Genomic DNA, 16,977 nt, shown 5'->3' with positions numbered 1-16,977 from the left:
TTTGTTTTGAAATTTTATTCGAAATCGAACGATGGTTGTTTGTTGATGATGTATATATATTCAAACATTAAATTTAATTTGAAATTTTAAAATACGTTGCCATTTATAAATTGGATCAAAAGAAAAAAAATTAACCATTGAAATGATGATGAATCCATTTGTAGCGACAATGATGATGATGATGTTGTTCTGGTTTACTACCATCATCAGCAGTACTACTATCGATGATTTTTCAGTTATGCAAAATGAAAATCAAACTTTGGTTGATGATAAAAATAACATTGGCAATGGAAATGACAATAATGATGATGATGATGATGAAAATCGGCGTATAATCAATCGTTTATTAATTACAATCATTAGTCTTTGTCTAATTATTGCCCTGTTGATCATAATGCTCATTTGGACTGGTATTAATTATCGTCGTCGTCGATTAGCATTCCGTATGAGTTTAACATCAGTGAAATCAATGTCACCAATGGAATCGAAATCATCATCGAAAATTAATCATAAAATATCACCATTGTCATCATTGTTGACGAAAAAATTGAACGGAAATTCAATTCAACTTAGCACAAATAAATCAAAATCATCATCATCATCATCGGATAAAGATTCATTGTAAATGATTGTTTTATTTTTATTATTTGCATTATTATTATTATAGATTTATTATTTATTTATTTAAACAAAACGAAAAACCCTTATTCCTTTATAAATATAAGGGTATTAAGAAAAATTACAAAATTATTATAGATAGTATGTATAAATTTTTGGAAATCAATTACGATATATAATCAATCAGCTGACAGCATTGTCAAAAATGGTTCACGATTCAAGTTTATAGATGTTTTCGTTTCATATGACTTTGAAGATGATCTTTGCGTTTAAATTTAAGATTACAATTGGGACAATCAAATGGCCGTTCATCTGTATGTATAATTTTATGACGATCAAAACGTGATTTTGTACTAAAACATTTGGAACAAATATCACATTTATAATTATATGATGGTAATTTTGTTGTTTCATCATTGACCATTTGGATACAATTCATTGATACATTATGAGAAATTGTGTCTGTTGTTGTTGAAAATTCCTTTATGGTCTTAATTAAGAAGGAATGTTCAAGTATTTGATGTTTGTTTAGATCCAATTTTTGTTCAGTTTGATAATCACAATATTGGCATTTTATGATTGAATGTATGACAACATGTCTATCAAGATCCGTTTTTCGTTTAGCTGAATAATTGCAGTGAGAACATTTAAATGGTTTTTCATTCGAATGAATGCGATAATGTTTGTTGAGATTTGATTTATTTTGGAAACGATTACCACAGATTGAACATATGAATTTTCGGCCAGGAACATGAGTTCGCAAATGACGATTAAGAATATTTTGTGTAGCAAATTCAAATGGACATTTTGGACAGTGAAATTCCCGATCAACATTCATTTGCAGATCATCATCATTACTATTGATCGTACAATTGTCGGAATTGGTGATTGGTAAATCATCCATTCTGTTCGATATTTGACGATCGTCATGACAATACGATGATGATGATTGTTGTTGCAGTTCATAATGGTTGGAACCATTTTTTAAAGATTCAATTTGTCTTGAACAATGATCAATTTTAGAATCCATTTTTACCAATTTAGACAATATTATTTGAACGCCATCGGTATATGATGTCTAGATTAATTGAATAAAAAAAATTAGACTGCTGATAACAATTGGTCAACTTACTTGTGTTGAACTTTCCATCGTTATTGGTTGATTTTTATGGGCAAGAGTTTTATTTAGTTGTTGACATTTGTTGTCAATACGCTCATCGTATTCATGATCAATCGATGATGTTGCATCATCAATCTCGATATAACGATTTTCGATAAGTTCTAATTCAGAAAGAATTTCTTGACAACGGCCATTTAAAGAATGTTCGTTATTATCCATTATAGATGGCTGGTTTGTTATCATCAAATGATGTTGTTGTTGATATTCTTTAATGAGCTCACTGTATTCATTATCACCTGATGATTCAAAAAATTTGATCAAACATTTTTCAATCCTATCCAATGTGGTTAGAAGTCTATTAGCAGATGGTGAAGACATCAGATTTGATATCAATATCTTCAAACGAAAATCAATGATTAAATTATCAAAATTAATTAGATGTGTAGGAAAGGAAAAAGAAACCCCCTTAGCAGTATTTCGAATGTTCGGACTGTTAAAGTTGAGCAAACAATAACTAAATACATTTATATATGTCTATATCTACCCAGCAATGTATTACTATGTATAAATAGTGAATGTACAGATGGTGTGTGTGTGATTTTTTGTTGTTGTTTTTTTTGAAATGAAATAATTGTATGAGCAGAACAAGCACAACACGATTTCTATATATCATCACACACAAGTCTAAATCATCAAATTCTTCAAATTTGCATTGAGAATTGAACACAATGAATTCGTCCACACAACCATCAATATGTATAACATCATCAAACAATCAGAATTTGGCTGATTATTTAGTTGAAATTCCATATAATGAATTTCAACAATTACAACAACAATCAATGATAAGTGGACATAATGTTGATCATTTGAATTATTCAATTCAACAACAACCATTGCAGATGAATTCAAATTCGAATTATATAATCTATCCAAATACGTCGCCTATAATGATGACAACAATAGCAACAACAACCAATGGATTGAATAATTTATCGATTCCAGGATCTGTACAACAACAACAACAACAACAACGAACATGTTCTGCCATGACAAAAGTAAATATGAATCACATGAATATGAATAAAAATCCAAATTTTCAATTTCAAAGACAGCAGCAACAACAATATCATCATCATCATTCTATTTATCCATCAAATTATTCATCAACGACAATGATCCATCCAAATAACACCATGAACATAAATGAATCAAATTATGAACAAAATGATGAATTTGAAATACGAAAAACATGTTCATTACAGCTAAAAGAATTACTTAAATCAACATTGGAAAAAATGCATTCAACCAATAGTCAGAATTGTCAATTATTTTTATCGAAAATTGATTCACTTGAAAAACGTTTAATGAATCGTTTGCAAACTATTGAAACAAAATTGGCAAATTGTTCCCGACTTTTTGATTCATTAAACGAAGATTTTATGGAACATCAACAAATATCAACGACTACGACAACATTTCCATTAAAAACAATAACCAAAAAATGGCATGATAAATACACAATTATTCCTGATGAGATTCAGGATAATGATGATGATAATCTAACAGAATCAAATTCAAATCAAAGAAAAGTCAATTTTAAATTTCCTTGTCCAAAATGTTTATTTGGATTTGATGAAAAACATCTACTGGATCGCCATATACGGACACATGTTCCAGGACGTGACCATGTTTGTGAACATTGTGGTAATCTATTTTCCAGTAAATATAAACTTAATTGCCATAAAGTTAGACATACAAATGATTCTAGATTCAAAATTAAATGTCCACAATGTGATTATTCCAGTGTAGATAAACAAACATTGAAACGTCATATTCTTATACATAGTGATGAAAAAAATTTTCATTGTAATCATTGTGAACGACGTTTTCGTACAAACGAAGCTCTTAAAGATCATCAAATAATTCATTTGGATCAATCACCATTTCGTTGTCAACATTGTACCAGTAGATTTCGTCGTAGTGATTATCTTAAAATGCATATTCTAAAGGTTCATTCATCAAAAGAAAAGTCACAATAATTTTAATGTATCATAATATATATATTTTTCAATGTCTTAATAAAATCAGTTTTTTTTTGGTCTTCAAAAAAATGCTTCTTTTGTGTTTGTATGTGTGTGTGTGTATGGATAACATTCGAATTTTTCATTTCATCATGAATTCATTGTCAATACATAAAAATGTTCGATCCTATTCATTGATTTACTACTTTTATTAGCCAGATACTCATTCCAAATGTTTTCCAAATACGATTGGTCCATTTCAACATTGTTGAATCACTATCATCATCTTTGTTGTTGTTGTTGATCAACAAACATTGATCTAAATCTTCGGCACTAAAATTAGGAAATTCACTTTGTAATAATTCAATTTCGATTTGTTGTTGTTGATTAGTTACATTGAGACGTTCAAATTGTTCATCGATAATCATTTTGTTTAACATTTCATCATAACATGATGGCATTATTAGAAATAATTTCATCATTGTTGTTGTTGATGTTTCTGTGGTTTGATCAAAAATCCGTCGTAATGATGGCTGTATTGGTTCAATTGAATAATCATTGATTTGAATATTTTTACCATGTGAATGTGGTATAAGTAACAAATGTCGTGGTGGCAGATACATACGCATGAATACCAAACGTATTTGTACATTATCAGCAACCGTCATATGATCGGCGATTAGTTCATTATGATGGACATTTTGTAAATATAACAATGATCGTATAATGCCAGCTTGATGAATCCAACCATAGAATATGGTCAATACGAACTGTGTGATCAACCAAATGACCAATAATGATTGAAATTTTTCCATTAATCGAGCTAAATGATCACCATATAGACAAATGATTGGAATGATTAATGGTAGTAAAAATCTTGGTTCATGATGTGGTATCAATGATAGCAATGATAATGATACAAAAATTGTTAGATGTAATGTACAACGAAAACGGAATTGATTTTCACCATAATAAAAATCATTTATGATTTGTACGAAACATTGACGACGAGATGATGAACGACGAAAAAATTTCCACATATTATGAAAAAGATTCATGTAAATCATTACTGCTAACAATGTAAACATTAATGGCATTGATACAAGTGAATGAAAATAAACGGGATGTAAACCATGATTAGCCAGGTTTGATGGCCGTATATTGTATTGGATAAAATTCCATGGTGTTATCACTAAATTTTGAATCATATCGTAAGGATCATTGATAATGGTCATTAGATCGAATCGATTATAAAAGATGCTATCACCAACAATAAACATTAATGATACGACTAGAAATGATTGTAGAATTGCAAACGAATTTCGTATCCATTTTGTTATGATTGACCAAATTCGATGTTTTGCTGTTGTTTTTGTTGTTGTTGTTGTTGTGGTTTGCTTACGAGAAAATGAACAAATCCAAAATATAACCGGAATCGAAGCAAATATGACAAATGTAGGACGATTAAAAAATCCAATCGCTAGTATTGAACCAATTTTTGTTGATGATGCCGTATATTTTTGTCGTTTCAATTGTAATGATTCAAATATAATCAATAGTAATAAAGCCATCAATATGGTTTCAATTGTATTGGTAAATGTTCGATTATAATAGGTGAATGCCAAATATGTTGATGAATGTATCAAAGATGTATATAATTTTGTTCGAGATGATGATGATAATGATCGATGACCATCAGAATTATTATTGATCATTGTGACTAGACGTTTCAATACAATATCGGTAATAAAACTAAATAGAACCTGTTTGAAATTGTATCAAATTATGTTAATCAAATTTAAATCAATGAAAAAAAAAATACGAACCATAATAAAACGAGGTAATACTAATATCCAATAACTTGATAATGATTGATATGATGTTGGCGAAAACATTCGATGAAATGCCAGAAACATTGGTCCAATCAATAATTGTGGTATAATCATTGAACGAATTGGTTGATCACGGGTAAATTCCCAACATTTTAATGTTTCCACGCGTAGAAATCTTTCGGCTAATGGTTCGGTAAATTGATGAAATTCATCCGGTTGTATATAACCAGATTGTGGAATGAATACAATGACAATTCTTAATATTTGAAGGAAATATAGCAACAATTTTAGACGTGAAAGTTTCATTATTTATCTTTGTAATTTTTTTTTCTAAATTTTCAAATCAATCAATACACAATCAGTCTGATTAATTAATCAAAATCAAAATTATAAAATGAATTAAATTTTTTTTTGGAATATATCGTTGAGCATGTGTGTGTATTTTGTACCAGTCATTGAAGACGTACAACGTATTCATTTTCCCGATTTTTCGTATTCGACATTTAATCGTTTGATCAACCATCCGGTTATGATTTTATAGATTAAAAACCACATTATGGTGGCCCATAAAAATCCAAGAATTTTTTGTGTTAAATTATGATAGAAAAACATTGTCTGTAACATCATATAATCCCAAATTATAGTGATCATTGCCATGATTAATGTTCCAATTAATCCAATCCAATGTATAGGAGAATTCCAACGAAATCGATATGGTTCAATAAAATTTTCGGCACGTTGACGATCAAACATCATTATATAACGATGAAATTCATTAAATTCTACAAATCTTCTGAGTAGATAACGTAATTCTTCAATGATTATTAAATTTGAAAATGTCATAAGAAATAAATGGCCACTGATGTCCAAACCATATATCCAACGATTACCATGTTTGAGGCAATCATCAATTTCGGCATGAAGATATACGAGTACTATACAAAATGTGGTGATGGAAATCAAAAAAAAAAAAATTATTTTTAGCAATTATGAAATTCCATTCACTTACATTTATCTTTAGATTGACAATGTCCAGTCATTTTGGCAATCATTACAAATGATTGGACAGAAAAATACCATCCAATCGTTGCTAGAGCTAATCGTATAAATGGTGATGCTAATTCAAGAAAATATTCCTGAATAAATGGCAATTGTTTGAAATTATTTTGACCGATATCCTTTTGTTGTGGGAGGCCATCGATTTCATCACCACCAGTACTTGATTTAATTGTATCATAATTTTTTCGTTTTTTGTTTCTAGAATTTTCTGAACCATCATTCTTTTGTTGTTTGGAATAATATTTTCTAAATGTTACTATAAATCTTGTGGCTAAAATAAATGGTACTGTTTCCACCAATGTCCAAAACCAACCAAATTTAACGAAATATACATTTAAAAATGAACGTTTTGATGAACGTATATAATGATGTATAAAATTCAATAACGATTCAGGTAACAATGAAGTATCCGTATCTGGTGAATCTAATCCAACATAATCTTTAATCAATCCGGCAACAATAATCATTAGGAAATAAATTGCTAAACGAATGTTGATTCGTGAATAATGTAAATATGATATAATGGATGATTGAATCCATGTTATTATCTGTGTGAGCCACATATAAATCGAATGTGAAATTGATAGCAGACCACCACAACTACTACTATTGTTGGAACGTCTTTTTAATTCTTTGATAAATTCTAATGAATCTAATGAATCATCGTATGATTTGGTCACCGTTGTCGCAGCTGATGATATGAATTGTTTTTCAAATCTTTGATTACGACGATTACGTATTGATTGTCGTGGTTTTATTGCATTATACATTGAATTATAATTATTTTTGTTATTATCATCATTATTATTAAAATAAAATTGTCGCTGTTGTTGTCGAACATTATTATTGTTATTGTTATTGTTACCGGTTTTGATATTTTCCTCTCCATCATTGTGGCTGTTATGATGGTGTTGGTCGTTGTTATCATCATCATTTTTTGGTTGCCAACACTGCTGCTTTTCTGGTTGCTGTTGTTGTTGATCATCATTATTGATATCAACAATTTGTTTTATGGTGGTCATAGTAAATCAATAAAACAAAAAAAAATTTAATTTAATAAAATGAAGAAGCAAAGAATAGAAATGAAACTTGATAAATTATCTTCAAAAGCATCAAGAGGTTTTTGTTTGGTTTGAAATGATAACCAAAAAAACCACACATATATTTCGACGACGATTGACACAACACAAAACACAAGTCTAAATGTGTGACACTTGTGCTCAAAAACAAGAACGGCGTTTTTTGATTCTCAATCGACAGATGGCGTTACTTGACCAATTTGATATACTTGGTTCGAATGTTTGTCTTTTGTTTTTTTCTTTATGGTAAGATTTGTCACTTTGATCTGTTACTCTTTTTTTTCAAAGAAAAAAATGATTTCATTTCATATTTTTTTTATTATACTTAGTGATGATGATGATGACATCTATCTGATGAATCGTTTTTTATTATTATTATTATCGATGCTGCTCATATGAACCTTGAATCCAATTAATTACAATTACAATTATACTGTGGTTATATTGAATGTATTTGTACGGTTTTTTTTTCTTTATATTCAGAAACAAAATCAACTTGATTTCTTGATACAAGATTGCATTTTCACATGATTATTATTATTATTATAATCAACAGATAATAATAATTGTTTTGGTGCATCGCTGATGATGATTGATGATTATTGATCCCAAAAAAAAAAAATAAAATAAAAATAAAATGTGAAACAAATGGAAAACAATAAATCATCAGCAACAACAACCACTAGAGACAAACAAATAAATTGTTTTTTTATTTTTTTCCGGTGCATTTTACCGGGAAAAAAAACAATGGCAATAACAACAACAACAACAACAACAATTATCGAAAAAAAATGTTCCAAAATGAATTTCTATGGAAAAAGAAAATGGTATGAATATCATTGTTGTTATCTATAATTTTTTTTTTTATTACAAATCCCGGATTCATGTATGTTTTTTTTTCTGGATGATGACGACGAAGACGACATTGAAAACTGTGCAAAAATGTATGTCTTTGTGTGTATTCCAAGGATTAGCCTCGATAAAGGTTTATATGATGATGATGATGATAATGATTTGATGACGATCATGACGTTTGTCCTATGGAAACTGTATGTGTGTGTTAGATATCCAATTTTTTCTCCTCTACCATTGTCAAGTTCAATATCAAATCAAATCATAATGATTAGAAAAATATAATAAAATTATAATGCAATATGTCAATCATCATGATAATCAAAGATCGATCAATCAATCAATCAATCAATTGAAAAGACAAAAAAAAACAATTCAAAGCAAAGGTAAATATATCGTTTTTAAAACGTAATTTTCACATTAATAAATAAATGAATTTATTCACTATATTTTTAGGATCATCATTGATTGATTATAAATTTATGATTAAAATTCATCAAAATCCATGACCACCAAATGCGAATAATTCAACAAACATTATGGATATTTCCACATATATTTTATCCACAAAAAAAACCAAAAATCCAGTTGAATGGTTTAAAAAAATTATTGTTGTTTATCATCATCATCATCATCAATATTTTTATCGTCACGGTAACCGATTGGTGGGTGGCTACGATGTGTTGATTTTATTATTATTGATATAAAAAGATAAAGCATCAAAAAAAAAACAAATCAAATCTCAATTGAAAAAAAAATGCAATCAACAACAAAAAGGTACGACAAAATCATCGAGGTCAACAAATATTTGGTATATTGAGCCAAATTTTTTCCAATTTATTCACTCTTTTTATAGGATTTCTATACGATACAATCTTTTTTTTTGGCTGTTACTGCTGCTGCTAAATACTTTGTAACCAAAAATTGTATTTTTTTTTTATCATCACTCAACCAAACTACTAATCAATTACAATCATATAATGATCAATTCTCATTATCCATCATCATTTTATTGAAAAAAAAATCCATCATTTTTTTCTCTTTGTTCTTACAGATAATTTTCATGAAGAAAATCACTATGAATCAAATATCTTGGAATCGTTTCACTTCTTTAACCATTGTTTCATCAATCATTTTTATGGTTATTATTGAAAATTTCACTATAGTTCAATCATTAACACTTGGTTCCTATTGTAATCCATTGAATGGTTGCGATAATGAAACATTAATTTGTTATAATTATCAATGTGTATGTGCACCCGGTTATAATCCTACCATTGGTGATAGTAATGTTCACGAATACTGTCAACAATATGATTGTCACAATGATCAAAATTGTAGTAGTGAAATTGATCCCTATCGAAAATGTAATCTATCTAAAAAGAAATGTATTGATTGTCAACATGGTATGTTTTTAAGTCAAAAACGGCAACGTTGTGTATCATATTTGGGCCAATCGTGTTTGAATGATTTATTGTCAGAATCGGAATTACGAAATCAATCATTAGTATGTCGTAATGGTGTCTTAGTATGTCGACCAAATCATTACCCCGATGAACAATGGACACATTGCCGATCAAAAAGTCAAAATTGTCTTTATGATTATGAGTGTCAAATGTTTTCCGATTATTATCGTATTTGTCATAGATCCAAACATTCAAACCGTTCACGATGTATTTGTGATCAAGATTCCCGAGAAAATCCACATACACTTCAATGTATATTTATTGGGCCTACGTTTTCCAGTTTTTTGATGATGCCTTTTTTCCTATTACCAATGTGTTTAATGATTGTTATTATTGCTTATGTTGGACATCGTCTTTTCCGTTCGTCACAATCACCAAGAACATCGACATCGAATCATTCAAATTCAAGTCGAAATAATCATTCAACAACACGTACACATCGACGACAACGTCGTAACGTTACATCCTCATTACAACCGGATCCAACCAAAACACCATCTGCTTTATCTCGTATGGATCTAAATGATTTACCACCAAGTTATGATATTGTATTACGTGAACAGCAAAGAATTCAAGATGAAATTTCACAACAGCAACCGAATGATCAACAACAAGTTGGTTGTTCAACATCAACAACCTCACAACCATCAACATCGATACTAACAACAACCAGACAACAACAACAACAACAACAAAAAGAATCGACAGAAGTTTTGCCTTGAAATTTTTTTTTCTAGATAATTTCCATATCCGGTGGTTTATGTTTGTTTTATTGTGTATGAGTGTTGTACATAACATTAATCGTTTCCATATTTTTATATGTTTGAGATATCTCTATGAAATGAATTGACCTTCAATAAAAATAAAAAGAAAAAAGAATTTAACAAGAAATAGAAATACACTTATCGATCTCTATTGATCGATAGAGAGAGAGACGACTCTTGTGTGTTGTTGTGGAGTTTTTTTTCTGTTTAAGAAGAAGAAATCGGAATAAAAATTTTTGTTTTTCAGCTAACTGCGAAATAGTAACCATTTCGTTTCATTTTGTCTTTATTTTTTTTTTTTTTTTTGTTTAAAATGGAAGAAATTTATTCAAATAATACACTACTAAAATGATGGTGCCTCTATCTAACATCCAAGGCCACATATTCTTGTCATTTGCATTCACTTTTGGAATTTACAAATGAATAACAGCAGCAAACATAATAAATGCGCGTAGGAGTTTTTCCAATTTTGTTTATTATTAAAAACAATTATCTATAAAGGGATTTAATTCGTTCATTCATTCATTCATTGATTTATTCTTCTTTTTTTTTGTTATACGATGCTTTTGGCGATGACCATGAGAAATGAATCCAAAAAAAAAAACAAGTAAAACCAGAAAGAGCAGACATAATAAAATACCTTTATGGAAGTTTTTTTTTTGAAAAAAAAGACTTGCGTAATGATCATTTTTTTCTGTTTTTGGTGAATTGGTAATAATAATCTTTTCAAACATGAATCACACCGAAAATGATGATGATGTATCCAAGTTATTCGAATTTTTATCAAAATCTTTTTCTTTTCATCAAATTTATGAATCGGAAGTTCATTCTGTTTTTGTAGTGGAAAAAAATGAAGTGATTATGCGACTGGCGCAAATTACCAACAACAACAACACTAACAAGGTTAAATTACTTCATTCGATGATCACAATCCTGTTGTTGTTGTTGTTGTTGTTATTGATGTTAACGTCTGGCGATGGTGGTGATGGCGATGGTGATGATGATTCAAATCTTTTGTTCCATCATCATACACACCTGTCATGTAATAATTCATTCATATAATGAATACTTGTGTGCGTGGTGATCGCACGTTGTATGTTTATGGTCTGATGATGCGATGTATTGAATTGTTGTTGTTGTTGACGCCTTGTTTGGCTATTCCAAAAAAAAAATGATGATGATGATGACGATGATGATACGAATGGCTGTTGCTTTTGTTGTTGGCGATATTGATGCCATATACAAAACAAGTGGCTAATTTGCCCGTGGCTAGATTTTTATAAAATTCATTTCCATTTCATTCATTCGAATTTTAAACATCTTCCTAGTCGATCACCACATCGATTGGAATTTCTTGTTGTTGGTTTTTCTTATCTCTCTATATCATTTGTGTTTGTTATCCATCATTGAATGGCCGTCACCACTAACGCAAATTCTCGTTCAAGTTCAGAATCCAGTATGAGTGATTATGATCTAAGTAAGATGCATAAAATGCATCGACGTTTGAAACAATATTTATGGCTCATACCATTGTTGGCTGTATTGTATATTCCGTTGAATTTAATTATTGGGTATGTAATAAGATTGAATTAAATGATTATACGATTCTGGTAATTGATTCGATTCTTTTTTTTCAAGTTATGCTTATCTAACAAGCAATGAAATGATTGAACCAGTATGGCCATATCCAAGCGATATCGGTTCATTATATCCATATGCAAGCTATTTCAGCGAATTCTTGACAAACATCTCATTTCTTTGTAAATATATTTTTCAAAACAAAACAAAAAAAAAACAAACATATCGATAGTATCGATTTAATCGTATTGTATTTATTTATTTTATCATCTATAGATCTAATGGCCACATATTGTCGTTATAAACAAGTATCATTATATCTGATTAGTGGATTTGAAAAAGAAACGAATAATAATAAACATGCAAAGAAAATTTTAGTAAAATTACAAAAACGTAATTTCTGTGCATTTCTTTGCAATTTCGTATTGGTATTTGGTTCAATCACATTGGGTAATTTTCGTATGTCTGAACATTTTTATATTCATTGGATTGCTGTTGTCATTTTTATTATTTTTTCAATCATCTATATGTTTATGATGGTAATGATAATTAATTAATACAAACAAAAATTGAATTGAATTTTCTATTAATTAATTTACTTGATTTGAACAGTGTCATCTGAGTCACAAATTATATGATTATGGTGAAATTGAATCCAAACCAATTACAATGTACATTTCGGCTATAATTTTTACCATCGCTGCTATAATATCCCTGATAGCTGGTATTGTATCGGCAACACAATTAAAATCATTTGATGATATAATTAACACAAGACAACGTTTATTTTGGCGTTCAAATATGGATGGTTATGATTGGCATTGTGCATCAACCATAACACAATGGATAGCCATAATCATGTACATTCCATTTCTTTGTTCAATTAGTAGACGAATGCGTTTGTTTCATGGTTGGAATCAGATAATGTTCTGAAATGAATGACTAAATGAATGAATGAATATTGTATACCACCAACCACCATCAATCATTCGAATGAAAAATAATTCGAATTTGTTTGTTTGTTTTTTTCACTGACGAATTGATTTTATAATTCCTATTTTTACCTCCACATGGATAAAAAAAATAAAAAAAGGATTTTTTTTTGTTCTTTTTTTTCTCAAAAAAAAACATTGTTATTTTGACAATTTATAATTATAAAGGCGTGTCATCATCATCATCATTTTGATGTTGTTACACACACCCAAAATTTAGTCATGAATTTTTTTTTTTGAAAAAAAAATTTTCTTCATCATTTGGATTTTGAAATTTATCCCGTGCTAATCTGTTATCATCATCATGACCAATAATAATGTAAGCAACAACGACAAAGACAACGACAACGAAATGACGACGAATGAAAATCGAAAATTAAAAAAATGGCAAAATTTCATTTGGATCATACCGATAATCAATGGTCTGATATGGCCATTAAATATTATGATTGGTTATTTCATTGGTATTGGTTATGATTTGATTGATCCATCGATACCACCACCATATGTTTCCGATATAGCTAGTATCGGTCGATTATTTGCTGGATATTTTTCATTCATTGGTCATATTTTAATCATTTTATTCATCATTACCATCATTTATCGTTATCGACAATTGAAATACTATTTTAATATGGCTATGACAAAAGAAACAAATATGAATAGTGAATCACAACAGACAATACAAAAATTACAGCAACGAAATCATCAAGCATTGATTGTAGCAATTTTGGCCACCATCGGTACATTGATTTGGATTAATTTCCGTTCAAATCAACAATTTATCATTCATTCAATTGGTATTTGTTGGATGTATTTGGCGACATCTATATACATGTTTCTTATGTGTTTTTTATGTAAAAAATTATATGATTATGGCCAAGTTGAATCCAAACCGATAACAATGTTTATATCGACAATTCTGTATGTAATTTCTTCATGGACAAGTGTTGTTTTTTTCATCATTTCTGCCAAACAATTACCAAAATTTAAACATATCCTTCATCAACATTTACGTTTATATTGGCCACATTATATTGATGGCTATTTGTGGCATATATTGGCCAATATTTGTTCATGGATTATGATCTTTGCTTATACGATATTCATATGGTCTATTGGTCAACGGATGAGGCGATTTATTCGATTACAAAATGATTAATTGATTGATCATAGGTGATTGAATAATTTATAAAAGAATAATATTCCTTGAATATAGCCAACGGTCAACTGTGGATTAAACAAAATTTTGAAAAACTCGATTATAATAATTCAATGCACTTACCAATACAAATGATTGCATCGATACTAAACTAATTGATCCATATGTAAAACCATATGGTCTTATTTGCGTATACATTGTCTGCAGGTAACAATTACAATTCCAATTAAAATAAAATGAATTTGGTTGATGATTTGTAACGATTCGTTTTGTTATTGTTGTTGTTGTTGTTCTTGCCAATATGCCAAACATTTGTTTATTGGATAATTTTATACGTTCATTGATTGTTGCAATCAATAAATGCAAGGCAAATATAATCAACCATTCATGTAATGCAAGTATTATAATAATAAATTTCATTGCATTACCACAAATTAATTCAATAATAGCAAAAATATTGATCGGCAAACTAATCAACATAATCAATAGAAATGATTTACTATAAAAACGATCCACCAAAATGATCAACGAAATGGTTTGTCGTTGAAATTTAATAAATTTTTTCAATGAACGTTGTATATGATCAATATTGGATTTGAGCGATATTAATCGAAGATAATTTCGTGCTTGCCATAATCGTATCCAAATAAATAATAATATCATTAAACCTTGACAAACAATCATGATACTGATATTGATGAAGAAAAAAATTAATGAATAACCAATAATTGTAACAATTATTACAATTATAAATATCAATATCAATGTTATAATCAAATATACACCATTATCGATTTGAAAATATTCACAATGTTCCACAATATATTCGATAATTGTCGATAAAAGAATTAAAGTTATTATATCTATATTTAGATAGCAAAAGAGAATTAGTAAAAGGCAAAATAGGAATAGGAATTACTCACGTAAAATTGGAAAAAATAAATGTAAAACATTTGTACATGACCAACCAGTCCATTTGATACAATTAACGGCTGAATAGTCATAAATCTTATATGGTGGAATGAAATATCGACGTTCTGGATGATCATGACTGAATAAAATATCAGCCAATATACGATTTCCAATATGAAATGGTCGAATAAAAAGTTGCCAGAATGCTTTTAAACCAAAAATCATTGGAAATATTGTCAATAATTGTTCAAATTGATTCACCTGGAATATGATGGATATGTCACCTTGAATAATTTTTATCATATCATCTGTATGATTACGTGATAAATATAAGAATGTTAGATGTATTAATTTTGCCATATGAACAATGATTATTGTATAATAGAAACGATACAATTGGTGATTTGTTTGTTGCCGATGATGGTGGATACGTCGTACATAGTTATAATAATCATTAAAATATTGTAAACTTTTATATGGAATAAATAATCGAATTAATGGATGTAAATGATCCAAATGATGAATTTGATGAATCCATTCTAGCCACGTTTTTTGTGATGAGATTTTCAAATCGGTTTGAGTATTTGAATTTTTATTTTGACCAAATTTCATAATGAAAAACAATAGACCAATAGAATGATAGAAAATATTGGTTATTAAAGATGAATTTTTACGATTAAAATGTTTGATCATTTCCATTTCATTGAATTCGCTTTTGTGTATATGTGTGTGTGTGTCAGTGAAATGTTTTGTTGCCGAATGATATGATTCGAATCATTCATTTATTTGTCAGGCCAATTCCATTAAACATTTATTTCATCATGATTATTATCGGTCAAAAATTTAAATTTAAATTGCCGTCTTCGTCGGCGGTTGTTGTTGTTATTCTCGACGATAAAAATACCAAGAAAAAAATCCATTCTTGTCCACAATGTGGTAGATAATAATGTTCAATAATTCGATCCAAATAATGAATCTGTTTTTTGTGGTTTAAATTTGTGAAATTTTGATCGTTGTTATTGTCATTGAAATCTTTAATGATTCATAAGATTTCGATTTTTTGTTGTTGCCAACAACAAAATGATGACGATGATAATCGTTTTTTTTCACCCAACAAAATGTCATTTCTTTGGATCAATGGATGATTTATGTTATTGATTTTTTGATTAGATCTAATTTATGAATGAAATTTTCAATGTCAAATTGGATGAAAGAGGATTGTAATGTGACGACATAAATTGTGGTTTTTATTTTGGCACTGATGATGATTTTGATGATTTTAATGACTGAGGTGTGTAATGAAAAAAAAACTTGATCTTGATAAAAAAGGGAAAAGTGTGAGAAAATTATTTTTTCCCACTAATCGATGATGAAAATCGACAAATCATCATCGATTGCATCCGATATTTTGTTGGTGAAGAATGAACGATAGTTGAACGTAAAAAATTCATTGATAATGAATAATTTTCTTTTCAATTCACAATCTTTTTGAACATTAAAGGGGATAGGAAATGTAGAG

The 16,977-nt window shown here is 28.9% G+C and overlaps 7 protein-coding genes across 9 annotated transcripts; 3 read left to right on the top strand and 4 right to left on the bottom strand.

Moving 5' to 3' along the window:
- Nucleotides 1–154: 154 nt before the first annotated feature.
- LOC124493278 (uncharacterized) lies at nt 155–2,232 on the bottom strand. Its single transcript, XM_047056349.2, has 2 exons — nt 1,751–2,232; nt 155–1,696 (listed from the first exon to the last, which is right to left on the bottom strand). Exons 1-2 carry the CDS (start codon nt 2,114–2,116, stop codon nt 842–844), a joined length of 1,221 nt encoding a protein of 406 aa, XP_046912305.2. The 5' UTR covers nt 2,117–2,232; the 3' UTR covers nt 155–841.
- Nucleotides 2,233–2,339: 107 nt separating this feature from the next.
- Nucleotides 2,340–3,852, top strand: LOC124493275 (uncharacterized). Its single transcript, XM_047056346.2, has one exon. It carries the CDS (start codon nt 2,467–2,469, stop codon nt 3,778–3,780), a length of 1,314 nt encoding a protein of 437 aa, XP_046912302.2. The 5' UTR covers nt 2,340–2,466; the 3' UTR covers nt 3,781–3,852.
- Nucleotides 3,756–6,036, bottom strand: LOC124493272 (GPI alpha-1,2-mannosyltransferase 4-like). Its single transcript, XM_047056343.2, has 2 exons — nt 5,589–6,036; nt 3,756–5,525 (listed from the first exon to the last, which is right to left on the bottom strand). The coding sequence occupies exons 1-2, from the start codon at nt 5,898–5,900 to the stop codon at nt 3,954–3,956; spliced, it is 1,884 nt and encodes a 627-aa protein (XP_046912299.2). The 5' UTR covers nt 5,901–6,036; the 3' UTR covers nt 3,756–3,953.
- Nucleotides 5,880–7,675, bottom strand: LOC124493270 (uncharacterized). Its single transcript, XM_047056342.2, has 2 exons — nt 6,604–7,675; nt 5,880–6,529 (listed from the first exon to the last, which is right to left on the bottom strand). Exons 1-2 carry the CDS (start codon nt 7,673–7,675, stop codon nt 6,069–6,071), a joined length of 1,533 nt encoding a protein of 510 aa, XP_046912298.2. The 3' UTR covers nt 5,880–6,068.
- Nucleotides 7,676–7,975: 300 nt separating this feature from the next.
- On the top strand, nt 7,976–11,076 carry LOC124493282 (uncharacterized). Of its 3 annotated transcripts, none has more exons than XM_075731991.1 (4): nt 7,976–8,559; nt 8,652–8,970; nt 9,041–9,361; nt 9,441–11,076. In XM_075731991.1, exon 4 carries the CDS (start codon nt 9,648–9,650, stop codon nt 10,770–10,772), a length of 1,125 nt encoding a protein of 374 aa, XP_075588106.1. In that variant the 5' UTR covers nt 7,976–8,559; nt 8,652–8,970; nt 9,041–9,361; nt 9,441–9,647; the 3' UTR covers nt 10,773–11,076. The 3 variants fall into 3 exon arrangements, with proteins under 3 accessions (XP_075588106.1, XP_075588104.1, XP_075588105.1); XM_075731990.1 differs by having other exon boundaries at nt 8,421–8,559; nt 9,639–11,076; XM_075731989.1 differs by lacking the exons at nt 8,652–8,970; nt 9,041–9,361 and having other exon boundaries at nt 8,357–8,559; nt 9,639–11,076.
- A 22-nt stretch (nt 11,077–11,098) lies between these two features.
- On the top strand, nt 11,099–13,523 carry LOC124493294 (DNA damage-regulated autophagy modulator protein 2). The gene is made up of 4 exons (XM_047056365.2): nt 11,099–12,385; nt 12,453–12,574; nt 12,669–12,931; nt 13,005–13,523. The coding sequence occupies exons 1-4, from the start codon at nt 12,225–12,227 to the stop codon at nt 13,323–13,325; spliced, it is 867 nt and encodes a 288-aa protein (XP_046912321.2). The 5' UTR covers nt 11,099–12,224; the 3' UTR covers nt 13,326–13,523.
- Nucleotides 13,524–13,990: 467 nt separating this feature from the next.
- Nucleotides 13,991–16,738, bottom strand: LOC124493301 (uncharacterized). The gene is made up of 3 exons (XM_075731986.1): nt 15,470–16,738; nt 14,670–15,409; nt 13,991–14,614 (listed from the first exon to the last, which is right to left on the bottom strand). The coding sequence occupies exons 1-3, from the start codon at nt 16,155–16,157 to the stop codon at nt 14,555–14,557; spliced, it is 1,488 nt and encodes a 495-aa protein (XP_075588101.1). The 5' UTR covers nt 16,158–16,738; the 3' UTR covers nt 13,991–14,554.
- Between the last annotated feature and the right edge of the window lie 239 nt (nt 16,739–16,977).

Source organism: Dermatophagoides farinae, chromosome 6, assembly GCF_024713945.1.
Source record: "Dermatophagoides farinae isolate YC_2012a chromosome 6, ASM2471394v1, whole genome shotgun sequence".
Taxonomy (NCBI): domain Eukaryota; kingdom Metazoa; phylum Arthropoda; class Arachnida; order Sarcoptiformes; family Pyroglyphidae; genus Dermatophagoides; species Dermatophagoides farinae.
This window is presented reverse-complemented; position numbering and strand designations above follow the sequence as displayed.

Coding starts and splice junctions, on each gene's coding strand:
- LOC124493270 (XM_047056342.2), bottom strand. CDS start 7,675: ATGACCACCATAAAACAAATTGTTGATATCAATAATGATGATCAACAA. Junction 6,530..6,603: donor TTGTCAATCTAAAGATAAAT/GTAAGTGAATGG, acceptor CATTTTGTATAG/TACTCGTATATCTTCATGCC.
- LOC124493272 (XM_047056343.2), bottom strand. CDS start 5,900: ATGAAACTTTCACGTCTAAAATTGTTGCTATATTTCCTTCAAATATTA. Junction 5,526..5,588: donor TATTACCTCGTTTTATTATG/GTTCGTATTTTT, acceptor AATTTCAAACAG/GTTCTATTTAGTTTTATTAC.
- LOC124493278 (XM_047056349.2), bottom strand. CDS start 2,116: ATGTCTTCACCATCTGCTAATAGACTTCTAACCACATTGGATAGGATT. Junction 1,697..1,750: donor CGATGGAAAGTTCAACACAA/GTAAGTTGACCA, acceptor CAATTAATCTAG/ACATCATATACCGATGGCGT.
- LOC124493301 (XM_075731986.1), bottom strand. CDS start 16,157: ATGGAAATGATCAAACATTTTAATCGTAAAAATTCATCTTTAATAACC. Junction 15,410..15,469: donor TTTATTTTTTCCAATTTTAC/GTGAGTAATTCC, acceptor ATCTAAATATAG/ATATAATAACTTTAATTCTT. Junction 14,615..14,669: donor CGATGCAATCATTTGTATTG/GTAAGTGCATTG, acceptor TTTAATCCACAG/TTGACCGTTGGCTATATTCA.
- LOC124493282 (XM_075731989.1), top strand. CDS start 8,524: ATGTTCCAAAATGAATTTCTATGGAAAAAGAAAATG. Junction 8,560..9,638: donor TTCTATGGAAAAAGAAAATG/GTATGAATATCA, acceptor TTGTTCTTACAG/ATAATTTTCATGAAGAAAAT.
- LOC124493275 (XM_047056346.2), top strand. CDS start 2,467: ATGAATTCGTCCACACAACCATCAATATGTATAACATCATCAAACAAT.
- LOC124493294 (XM_047056365.2), top strand. CDS start 12,225: ATGGCCGTCACCACTAACGCAAATTCTCGTTCAAGTTCAGAATCCAGT. Junction 12,386..12,452: donor CCGTTGAATTTAATTATTGG/GTATGTAATAAG, acceptor TTTTTTTTCAAG/TTATGCTTATCTAACAAGCA. Junction 12,932..13,004: donor TCATCTATATGTTTATGATG/GTAATGATAATT, acceptor TGATTTGAACAG/TGTCATCTGAGTCACAAATT.